Here is a 12,559-nt window from a genome sequence, read left to right as displayed (position 1 = left end):
ACAGCGTGTCGTGCGTTATAGCTCATGGGCATCATGCAATACATCCCCCGAGCGCACGGATGCGCACACGCGTTGCCACAGCAGCGGACGTACGCTTGACGCAGGCGGGTTCCACACACTCTCTCCGGTAGCACAACAATACAAGCTCTCGCCGCTCCCCTCCTACGCCTCGCTCTCGGTATGGCGGACGGCGAGCGGTCCCCGTTGCTCTCGGATCTCGGCGATGGAGCTTTGGGCAGTGGTAACGGCGGGGTGTCTCCCGGGGCGGCTCCACACGGTGCTCCCAACAAACCGCAGAGTGAGTAACGTTAGCGAGCGCGGCGCTTTTCTGCGCTGTCACGGGCCGCGCACACACACACACACTCACGCACACCAGTGCATTTACTACGATCTAGGTTCGGTACAGTTTCTGTGCGGTTATTCGCTTTATTTTGCATGCTGCTGGCGATGATGGAGGCAGGACCTGAGCGGATGGTTTTCTGGCGGATCGCAGTGGAGAGGCAAATATATGCTGCTCCGCATATAATGCAGTTGCGTACGATGCGTCCGGATATTATTTTGACAAACAAAATAATGTTGAATTGATCCTCGCATACTTTTGTCATCCATCAGAGAGGCTGTTACGCAGCTAATGAGTGAATGAGCATCACTGTTGGGTTGTTCAGGTCTGTTTACTGTTCTGTTATCGGCCTTCCCTTGACAAATAATAACGGGGCAGTATTTTCCTAAACTAGTCATATGACTGAAGACGACTGTACAAGGGGTTCCAGTGTCCCCATTTAACCACATTTACCGGTGAGTAATTACACATTTACAGTAATCTGCCGTATCCGCCAACTCCAGCTACTCCCAAACACAGGTGATTAGCACATCTTCGGACCATTCAGAAAGCCTGAAATTATTGCCTGAGGAGACCACAACCAATCATTGCGCAGAGCGGGCGGAGCCAATATAAAGTTACTAAAGGGCGTTCTGGTGATGTTGGGGTGGCGATTTTTAACTGATGTGGTGATGCTGGTGAAATTTTATCATAACGATGTTTAAGTTTTATCACACTGACATTGGGTTTATGACTTGATTTTGGGAGCTTTCAAAGAGTAAAAACTACTTAAAATATCCTCACAAATCAGTTTGAACATGTTCCACTGTATTTGTGAGCACATTTTTTTTTAAATGTGGCCCCCACACTTATAGGCAAATGCGTACATGATCTACTAGGCACATTCCAGCAGTCTCCTTATAAAGCTCCTTTCAGCAGATCTCGAGACCAAATCTGATTTTCTTGTTAATCCTAATGGCCTGGGTGACAGAGAACAGTTTCACCTTCCCAAAGTGCAAGTTTCAGTGTTCAGTTTAAACTTTCAGAAGTAAATGAAACTTTCATGTTTTACGCCATTTTATGAGCCAATATTTCCAGTATCTTTGCCAAACTGATAATACTAATGCTGTTATGCAGAAATTATGGATGTACTGTATAAATGAAACATTTACAGAATTGAAGTTGTGATTGTAAACAATTACGCATACATGGATAAATCGTTCACAATAAGATCTCTAACATGCATTTTGATAATAGATAGGATGAATTTTAATTTTATCCTGACTTTTGGTGCAGTAAAAGTTGCATGATTGTTTATGATAATCTGCGATGGCAATCTCTTCCTTTTTAGGTTTTCCTCCTTTCCCGAGCTTGACTCAACCCCCTGTGTTGATGAGCGAGAACCCTCCACCATATTCCCCCCTGACGTCTCCAGAGAGTGGCAGTGCCCCAGTCATCAGCTGTAGGGTGTGCCAGTCACTCATCAGCGTCGAGGGCAAAATTCACCAACATGTGGTCAAGTGTGGAGTCTGCAATGAAGCTACAGTGAGTTAGGACAGAGCACATGTACACCTTATGCATGATTTAAAAACTCAGGACGGATGAATTAGTTAACTTGTCAACTTTTGAACAATTGTAAAATTCTTAAGTTTTGACTTGTTGCTTGTTTGACTGTTTGCATGCTACAGCTGTATACAGCTATCAGCTACAGCTGATTCAATTCAAAATACTGTTATTGGTCATGACTGTAAACAATACAGTTTTATCAATGCCAAGAATATGCACAAATTGAGTAATTGATTCAGTTAAATGTAATAGGGTTGACGGTTTATGGGCTTTTGTCAGCAAATATTTATACATTACCATTCAAAAGTTTGGGGTCAGTCTCTTATGCTCACCAAGACTGTATTTAATTTTGAACAGTAGTGTATATACATTGAATGATTCAGCATTACATACAGTAGAATTAATTTGATTAAAATAACTTCATGTAGTAACCACACACACTATCATTTTTGGGTAACCAGAATGAACTCTGTCTCTTTTCTGTCTCTCTCCTCCTTTCTGTTTTTTTTTCATTAACCTTCATTCTCTCCAGCCCATAAAGAATGCCCCTGCAGGGAAGAAATATGTGCGGTGTCCTTGTAACTGTCTTCTCATCTGCAAGGTCACATCCCAAAGGATCGCCTGCCCTCGGCCTTATTGGTAAGAGAGAGAGAACAGAAGGAGACAAAGTTAAATTTAAAACGAATGAAGTCTTTGACACTAATAAACGTCATCTTGTCAGTCAGGATTGTGCATGTGAAGAATTAAATGTGTTTGTCTGCTTGTCTGGACTAGTAAGAGGATCATAAATTTGGGGCCAGTCCATCCGGGTCCAGCCAGTCCAGAACCACAACCTGCTGGAGCTAGAGTTTCCTGCGGACACTGCAGCAACACTTTCCTGGTACATGCATGCATAATACAGCAACATCATACTGTATCATTATCCGCTGCAGTGACATCTTGACTGAATCACTCGGCTGAGGTTCAGCACCAAGTCGAATATCAGATGGCTATTTATTCTTGTTTTATTTATGCTACTGCCTCGCATTAGCTGCTCAACCACTTTCTCAACATTTCAGTGGACTGAATTTACTGACAGGACGCTGGCTCGTTGCCCCCATTGCAGAAAAGTGTGAGTATTTCTCAGCCAACATTCACGACACATATCGCATGTACCAAATAAATCAAACTCTTTTATTAGTTAATGTCCCATAACATTTTAACATCCTGTCCTAGCTTATTGCTTATAGACTATTAAGCTGTTCGTTGACTGATTCCCTCATATCTATGGCTCTTGTCAAAACATTGCTCTGTTTGTTTGAGCATGCAGACAAAGCAACATAGGCTCAGCCAATGGCATGAGTTTGGGGCGGGACTAACTGCTTCTCCAACCAATAGAGCACTGCAGTGATGACATATTTTTGTAGGCCGGCCCAGAAGTTAGCATCACCTTGGTTCCCTCAACAAAAACCAAGTAGGATTTTCCATTGGATTTTGGATTATTGCAAAAAAAAATAATAATAACAACTCTGTGACCAATATTATTCTTACATAATTTTCGCAAATTAACACTTGAATTTGAAGCCTAAATACAGTTGTCAAAATAAAAAGCAAAACATAGGCTATGAACTACACCATGGTCACACGACTTCAATGTCCTCCAATATTATCCTATTATTCAGCTCTTTCAACCCCTTTTTCTCTGAGAGTTGGTGATAGAATGGTTTTTAAGATCGTCATTCTAAACACAATGAGGTTGTGAAAGCAGGCCAGTCAGTAGAAGAGAGTGAAGACATTTAATGTCCCAGACAACATCTGTAGTTGCATTTAGCCACTTGTTATCAACTGCCCTTTTCAAGACAAAAGACAAAAAAATTCTCAGCCACAGACCTTATTTTAGGCATTTAACAAAATACTTATTCAAAAAACAACAGTCATTATTTTTGTAATGTTGTGTTTTGATGCTAGTGGCAGAGAAATTTCACACTGTACCTTTAAATAGTTTTGCATGTTCCATTGTGCATTAACCCTACTGTTACTCTGATTGGTCTTTTCCTGGTATCTTTCCTCACCAGATCTTCAATTGGCCAGAGATATCCGAGGAGGCGGAGTCTGTGGTGTTACCTGCTGTGTTTGCTATTTAGCATTGCAGCTGCTGGTTTGATTGTGAGTGTGCACTTTAGTATATTTATTCACCATATATATGTATGCATGTATGTTTTTATTTTTTTATTTTTTTTATTTTATTCTTTGACTACACAATTGTCACGTCACTATCTTTCCTCACCAGATCTTCAATTGGCCAGAGATATCCGAGGAGGCGGAGTCTGTGGTGTTACCTGCTGTGTTTGCTATTTAGCATTGCAGCTGCTGGTTTGATTGTGAGTGTGCACTTTAGTATATTTATTCACCATATATATGTATGCATGTATGTTTTTTTTTAAATTTTATTCTTTGACTACACAATTGTCACGTCACTTAATCTGAATCATTTCTGTTGTTTTTTATTAGATGTGTACGTTACTATTTCAAAGAGTCCCAAATGTATGAATTAACAATAGTTCAAATTATCAACTTTAAATACACTTTTGTTTATTGTCACCCATCTAATTACCTATTTGTCCACTGCTGATCATCATAACAACCGTTTAAACATTTTTGGTGATGCCTGGTGTTTAAACTTTGTTGTAAAGTGTTACCAGTTGAACTAAAAATCTGTCTGTGTTTGTCTGTAGGCAGGGACGTGGTCCCAGGCACGTGTGTACAGGGGTATTTATGCCTCCTGGGCGGCGGTGTTGTTGCTGGTGGTGTTGACGCTGGCCAGGGCACTTTACTGGAGCTGCATGAGGGTCAGCCAACCTCTCCACAACCTCACATAGAGAGAGAGACACAGCAAGAGAGGGGGGGCTGAGATTAGGGGTGGTGGGAAAAAATAAAGTCCACAGGAAAAGAGCTAGAGAGAATCATGGTTAACTCTTAAAGCTTGATCGTGAAGGCTGTAATGAAGGGTCAAAGTAAAATCCAGGCTTGAGAAACACGTGATAAAAAGCTATTATGGCAAAGAAGATTAGTGTTTTAAACTTATTTTTATTCAGAAGCTTTCTTTGGATGTGTTTTCATCCGTGAATATAAACGGACTTGTTACTCCTGGTTACATGCAAACGCGAGGTTATGATTCCAAATGCTCCCTCAGTTTTAACCATTTACACACATATAAAGAATAAGCCACATGCTCTCAAACACGCATAACTCTCTATGTACATCTTAAATGAACTACACTACATTACAGAAAGATTCCAATTCAACCGCATTCAAACCTTCAGCACAACATTAGCTGCCTCTAGTGTCCAAATAAGCTCAGAAGCCTTACAAAGAGAGGAAGTACAGGTTGATCTCCACTAGAGGGTGTTCCAAAACCACACACACACCTGTATGTTCCGTCACATTGCCTGTTTCTCTGTACAAACACTGCTAATTCAAATCATTTGGACCAGAACATGATTAACAAATGCGCAAAACCATTGTGTAACTGATTTTTCAAAAACACTTCAATTGTATAATTGCGCTCAAACACACTCTTTCTCCCTCTTTTTCTTTAGTTGTGAATGTTAAGAACAGTATTTTTTTATAATTGTGAATGTTGCTTGTAAATATTTGTTGTTTATTTCATGAATGACTGAACAGTTGCACTGTAGCTCTAACACGCTGTGATTCCTTTTTTATGTTTTTATTTCATTTGCAAAATCACTACTGAAAAATCACTACTGATAATATTTTGACTGGAATGAATATCGAGATTACAGCCACGCGTACCTTCGGAAAGCAGAAACAAAAGTGAGGAAGGTCAGCTGTGTTTCATGGACTTTATCAAAAGGGTCATTTACCTTTCTTCTCATGTTCATGTGAAGTTAATCGTCATTTTCAGGTACTGTAAGTTTGATTATGTTCGAACCCTGATTAAGTGATACTAATGAGATTAATCAGATGCTAGATTTGGATTCTAGACTCCAAGATTGTTTTTCTCTGTCAGAATTCAGAGTCTGTGTGGGTTTGTGCTTGTAAAGATAGGAAAACACAATTGAGATGTTCTCATTGCTGATTACCAATGTTCTTGCATTCTATTCCTCATAAATATGCTAAATGCATATGGTCCTAACTGCAAATCTGGAATTCAGAATCAGAATCTGTATTCTGTCCATAAGAGAAAATGTCAGGTCTGGACATCTGGAATCCCAAACAAGAGGTCAGGATGTTATTTATATAGAGCAGAAGGCCAGTGGTGGAGGTCTCCTCTGAATTTGTTTACATATGAGATTAAGATTACACATAATTAAAATGATGATGAAGTTATAAAACAGTGAAAACACTTGTGTTGCGTCTCATTTTTGTGAAGGTTTGTGTGTGATTCACTTGCTGCAGTAGTTTTGGCACTCTTCCTCTCAATGTCTGTGGCCATTTGTCTCTTGTTTCGTGCGGATATATTATTTTCCTCAACACAGACTGATAGAGGCATGGGAAACATACAGAAACCTTTTAGAAACCACAACTCCCCTGAGCCAGGCAGAGAGAGAGATTTGTCAGCAGTAATGGAAGAGAAAGAGCAGAGTTCTGGGGACACACACAGATAGAGAGAGGTTCAGTCTTCTGGAGGTGAGTCAGAGATTGACCACAAAAAAGTCTGCAAGCAGAGATCTGAGAATGAGACCTCTGTGAAACAGACCTGATTCATAATAGGCACACACAAGGTTGTATACGTCTCCTCTCTTGTGCTAATTCTAGGTATGTTTAGTTCAAGTTAGTGTGCTTAATTGCATAAGAAAAACTACAAATAGTATGTGGCTTAGGTAAAGTAAAATTACCAATAGTCCAATTGTTAAGAAACAATTTAAACAGCAAATTAAATTAAAGTATTCTGCAGAGCTATCCGGGAAGATGACATATATTCTCTGAAAAAGGAAGTCATGAAAATGAATTTAAAAAGAGTAATTCGTTTTTTGTTTTTTTTTTGTCATTAAGAGAAGACTTATTTCTCTTGTTTTATTGGCATAACTGAATAGTGAAAATGGTGCAAAATAATAACAAGTAAAAATCTTAATGTAAATGGAGGAAACAGGTAATATTAATAAATTAACATTTATTAAATTTAAAATGTAAATAAAATGACAATTACACATCTCTACAATTAATTGTGAATGTGAATCAATAATGCAGAAATAACTAAGAAAAATTATTTTACATATATAATGCAAAACTAAGGGTAACCTCTACAATTAATTGTGAATGTGAATCAATAATGCAGAAATAACTAAGAAAAATTATTTTACATATATAATGCAAAACTAAGGGGGGGAAATAAGAAAGTAACGTCAATTTTTAATTTATAACTACGGTAAAAGAAAAAAAAAATACTGTTACTAAATTACTAAAACTACACTAAATTTTGCAAAGTTGTAAATAAAACATTGAAGATTTACAAGAAAATACTATTTCATTTTTTTCTACTAAAAATATCCTGTTTAATGTGTTACTAGTGCTTTCTTTGTAATTGTGAAAACTTAAAAAAAAAAATCTTTATATTGCCATTGCATTTCAAAATAAGTAATATAAAACAAGATGAAAGGATAAAAATGAAAATGATACTTTATTCCAATAATACATTAAAAGTGCAAGGATAAGAAACGGTGCCAAGGCAGATTAATTTGTTTAAATTCTATTCTAATCTAATATGCTTTTAAACAATAAGCCAAGGCATTTGCAGTCTGCAGTGATTTAAAATATATGCATTAAATGTATATAATATATGAATAATGCATTAAATGAAGTAATATCAAAAGTCGTTAAAACAGTCCAATAAACTTAATCACTAAGAAAATATACATTAATTTTAATAAAAGCATTTACTCTTAAAATATGTAAATGAAAATAAAGCTGAATTATAAACAAATATTTCGTTCAGTGATAAGAAACTCTCTTTTTCTCTGTTGTGTCTCAGGGGAGAGAGTGAGTTCCCAATGGAATCAACCCGATCTGAGATTACTGAGCTTGCACAAACACACAAGAGGCTTTTATCCTCCTAACGTATAACAGGATTCATCCTTAAAGATGAGCCCTGTGACCTTATGCACACACACACACACACACACGGAGTCTATGTCACGCCTGTTAAGTGCATACACTCACACTATCAGATCTGCAAATCTCCTCTCGGCTCTCAGCGTGAACAGCAATAAGCAGCTGTAAGAAGGATAGAGGGAGATCTGGCAAGAAAGGATGAGAAGAGAGAGGAGATGAGAATGAAAAGATAAGATGAACTGATGAGGAAGGAGTATAAGTAGCTTTTGCACTGTCCACTTTAAAACAAACAATTAATTTAGACCATCTAATCCTCCCACACACACACACACACACACAGTTCAGATGTCAGAAAACTTACATGAGTTAAATTCAAAATGCTAAATTAGAGTGATGGACAATGCAAAGAAGTTGTAAATGTTTTTTTAAAAAGGTTTTTTTTATGTGATTTTGTATATAACTATACTGTACCCATAATGTCAGAGGTCTCATGACCTACAGTCCTCTACAGCTAAAAGCATAACATTCAACTCAATTAACAGCATGAATTATTGATGTCTGTCTGGACCAGAATTTGTGTGTACACTGGAATTAAAAGCCTCCGGTGTGACCTGTCACACTGCAGTGCAGGGTTGACGTATAATCTCGGACAAGGACAGACAGCACAGACTCGAACTTAAATGCAAGGGATAATTAACAAACACAGGTGTACTGAATGACTAATTAACTGGGAAGCGGAACACATGGGGAAGGAACTGGGTCACAGAGCACAGCAAACAGTCCAGGGCCGTGACAAATATATGTCATGCCATCTGCAGGAGTTGATTCTTTCATGCGCCTTTTTTTCTTTATTACCATATACATACGTGTGTGTGTGTGTGTGTGTGTGTGTGTGTGTGTGTGTGTAGACAGACAGACAGAAAGATATGAAATCATCTTTCATCTCTTAATTCATTTCACCTTTAGTGAAAATGCTGCTTTAGTTTGAGTTCCAAGTTTTACCAGATTTTTAGAGAAACTGAGAACAATTTGCATGCTGTTTTATTGTTAAGGTATTTATATAAAATAATTATGTGTTAATGTGTATTAAATTGTATTAAAATGTGATTTTGTTTTGATGTGAGACAAATATATAATAAACATTTAGGGTCTTATAAAGCTTAAATGTTATATATTATAATATTATATTACATTATATTTTCATCTTATTTTTTGGGGGGGGGCAAGTTAAATGTAACAATAAAACAAGTAATTCTATATTTTATTGTTTTACATACATTTTTATATTGGTTATAATGTAGGCTACTGTATTACATCAAGTAATTTATATAGTTAGCTAATTTTACCTAGCTAAATGTTAGCTAAGATCGCTCTCTCTCTCTCTCTCTCTCTCCTTGTGTGTTAAACCAGGCAAAATCACATCCAATACAAAACATCCTCCTCAAAAAGGAAAGCTTGGATATCACCTATGTCAGTTTGGATTGGGAGAGAGAGGTAGAGCGAAGGAGAGATCAGGGAGGATCTCAGTAATACAGTAAATGCGAGAAAGGGATAGAGGTAAAGATAAATAGAGAGTGGGAGGTTACAGGTGTCTTTCTTCTGATCATTCCTCAAGAAAAGCGCATCTCCAGTGAACAGGTAACAGCTCTCTTTAACAGGATCTTACATATGATCTTACAAATGATTAATTAGGTCTGTAGTTCCCATTATACTGTTTGAGTTTTAGTGCAGTTTTTGTTGGTAGCAGTCATTAATTAGGCCTATAGATACCTTGATTTAACCAAATTTAAATTTAGAATTTTTAACAGATTTTCCTCTTTTTAATTTTTTTTTATATTAGTGCTTATTTAGTGATTTCATATCATATTTTTGTTTTAAAGTATAGTAGTATAATGTTTTAAAGAAATAATTTACAATGTCTAAATAAAAATTTTTAAATAATTTGATTTTAATATTTATTTAAAAACGGAACAAACGGTCATAGAAGTATAGGCTAAAAGTTTTGACGCATTTGATGGACACGTAGCCTACAATAGCTCATTCTCAAAATTATTTATTTATTTTTACATTCTGAAATCTTTGAAAGTCTGACATTATCGGCCGCATACAAAATATGTAACAAAACAACAGATCGAATGACACTGAAAAGCATCTCATAGGTCAATAATCTAATTTTTTTTTTTGCAATATTTAGCCAAACCCGCGAAAACAGTCCTGCAGTGACAAAAACTGAAACTCTGCTGGAAGTAATGAGATTCCAAACAATCGAATTGCTTCTTATTTTTACGCAATGATTTAACTGAACTCAGGGAATAAAGAAGCATCATTGTTTATTCTCTGAGTTCAGATGATGAAGAAGATGATGAAGATATTAATATCTTACAGATGGAGTGTAATTGTAATTCCTCTCTGGGTCCTTTTCCCTCGACTTACTGGAGCAGAAGTAAGTGAATGTGTGTGTGTGTGTGTGTTTTTGAGCAGTGCACAGCCGGTTTTGATTGTTAAACATTACTAATTCCATATATTAAATTGCATAACTGCATTGTTTCTTAACTATATTGCATACATATCACTTGCTCTATCATTTGACCTAGAAACGCATGCTGAGAAATGCACCAAAGCAAAAAGTATATGCATATAATAAGAAACAAGTCTGGTTTGGAGAACGAAAATATTTGATTAAATTTAACTACAGAATTAATCCGTTATCATGACAAAAAATAAATAAAAAATTCACCAACCGTCTTATGAAAGGATATTTGCCAAATTACAGCCTACTTTAAAACTAAAGGAGATCACATTAACGTTTTTGGTGAACAGTAGGCGTATTATAGGATATGATTCTGAATTGTTTATTTTGGTTGGTTGGCTGAGTGCAAGAAAATAACAGGCTAGGCTACTGAATGTCCAGAAACATCCTTGCACACGATGTGCGGGAAAATATAGGTTACAGTTCGAAACATTTTGGATTGGAAGCTTTGGTGTGTCATTCCCGTCAAACATTTTGACTGACTTCTTCCTTTTAAGCAGCGCTAATTAAGCTTGCATTCTTGTTTCACCTCAGCAGTGCTGTTCCCTGATTGGGCGTATAAACCAGCGTGGTCTCCAGGCTCGCGGCAGGTGCAGTTATGGCACTTCCTGTTGGATCTGTTGGGGCGTGGCGAAGGCGGAGCGATCACGTGGGGCAGCGAATGGGGAGAGTTTGTGATCAGAGACCCAGAGAGATTGGCTAAACTGTGGGGGGAGAGGAAGGGCAAACCGCACATGAATTACGACAAACTCAGCAGAGCTTTAAGGTACCTTCATACATACAAAAATTAAGCTATAATAATATTGATATATTATTTAAAGAATAATGTATTATAGTATTGTAAGTTTACATAACTGTTACACTTCTATGACATTTTATGATATTTTATCAGTTGACTAATACCTAGTTTGACATCTGTTTTTTCTCTCTCAGGTATTATTATAATAAGCAAATTTTGCACAAGACCAAAGGGAAACGTTTCACCTACAAGTTTAACTTCAGTAAACTAATCTTAGTGAATTACCCAAGTCTTCCAACCTGCCCACAGGTGCGTGTTTTAAATGTCTTATTGCACAATTGCAATTTTTTTATCTTATTCTTTTTCAGAATCCAACATCTGTCCCTTTTTCTGTTTTTCCTTCTCAGCTTTCCTTCTACAACCCTTCTATTGACAGGGGTAAGAGTGTCACTGCTGACCTTTGAACAATGAAATATTGCTTATTTGAAATGTCATCACTGATTTAGGCAAATAGCACTGAAAATTTGATTCAGTTTTTAACATTGCCATTATTTTTCTCTATGCTTGTGTTTGTTTGTGTGTGTGTGTGTGTGTGTGTGGACAGCTGTGCAATCAATTTCTCATCCCTTTCTGCTGCCCTATACCTACCCCAAACCCCTCCCCTTTCCCCAGACACATCCAATCCGAAGGCAGCTTCCCCTTTTTTATGGCCCGCCTCCCTCAGGGACTAACCTATCAGACCTCTCCTGCCTGTCACCAGTCAACTCCACCCTTCAGTTCACCCGAACTTTAAACTGGCCAGTCAAAAGCAGCACAGAGTGGCCTCTCAACAGGGTCTTGGGATTACAAGAGAGGAGTGGAGCGCAAGACAAAAGCCATGACAACCAAGAAGACAGAAAAATATTTCCTGAGACCATGCACTAGAAGTTTTAGTATTACTGGTTTTATTATAATTATCATAAATTTTTTGTTGTAAATTAATAAACCATATTGGCAGGTTGAGAACAAAGCACTTTATATATTTGACACTGTTAACAAGAGAACATGTGAGAACCAAACCCCTCCCCTTTCCCCAGACACATCCAATCCGAAGGCAGCTTCCCCTTTTTTATGGCCCGCCTCCCTCAGGGACTAACCTATCAGACCTCTCCTGCCTGTCACCAGTCAACTCCACCCTTCAGTTCACCCGAACTTTAAACTGGCCAGTCAAAAGCAGCACAGAGTGGCCTCTCAACAGGGTCTTGGGATTACAAGAGAGGAGTGGAGCGCAAGACAAAAGCCATGACAACCAAGAAGACAGAAAAATATTTCCTGAGACCATGCACTAGAAGTTTTAGTATTACTGGTTTTATTA

The 12,559-nt window shown here is 37.6% G+C and overlaps 2 protein-coding genes across 2 annotated transcripts; both read left to right on the top strand.

Annotated features, from left to right (window-relative positions):
* Positions 1 to 5,630, top strand: LOC107659916 (type I phosphatidylinositol 4,5-bisphosphate 4-phosphatase-A). The gene is made up of 7 exons (XM_016449021.1): positions 1 to 298; positions 1,671 to 1,864; positions 2,418 to 2,524; positions 2,660 to 2,765; positions 2,944 to 2,996; positions 3,940 to 4,030; positions 4,600 to 5,630. The coding sequence occupies exons 1-7, from the start codon at positions 181 to 183 to the stop codon at positions 4,741 to 4,743; spliced, it is 813 nt and encodes a 270-aa protein (XP_016304507.1). The 5' UTR covers positions 1 to 180; the 3' UTR covers positions 4,744 to 5,630.
* Positions 5,631 to 10,321: 4,691 nt separating this feature from the next.
* On the top strand, positions 10,322 to 12,129 carry LOC107660420 (Friend leukemia integration 1 transcription factor-like). Its single transcript, XM_016449721.1, has 5 exons — positions 10,322 to 10,379; positions 11,001 to 11,232; positions 11,400 to 11,514; positions 11,574 to 11,643; positions 11,810 to 12,129. Exons 1-5 carry the CDS (start codon positions 10,322 to 10,324, stop codon positions 12,127 to 12,129), a joined length of 795 nt encoding a protein of 264 aa, XP_016305207.1.
* The last annotated feature ends 430 nt before the right edge of the window (positions 12,130 to 12,559 follow it).

Source organism: Sinocyclocheilus anshuiensis, unplaced genomic scaffold (assembly GCF_001515605.1).
Source record: "Sinocyclocheilus anshuiensis isolate Anshui unplaced genomic scaffold, SAMN03320099.WGS_v1.1 scaffold850, whole genome shotgun sequence".
NCBI lineage: Eukaryota > Metazoa > Chordata > Actinopteri > Cypriniformes > Cyprinidae > Sinocyclocheilus > Sinocyclocheilus anshuiensis.
Note: the sequence above shows the minus strand (reverse complement) of the source record. Positions and strands in the feature narration are given on the sequence as shown.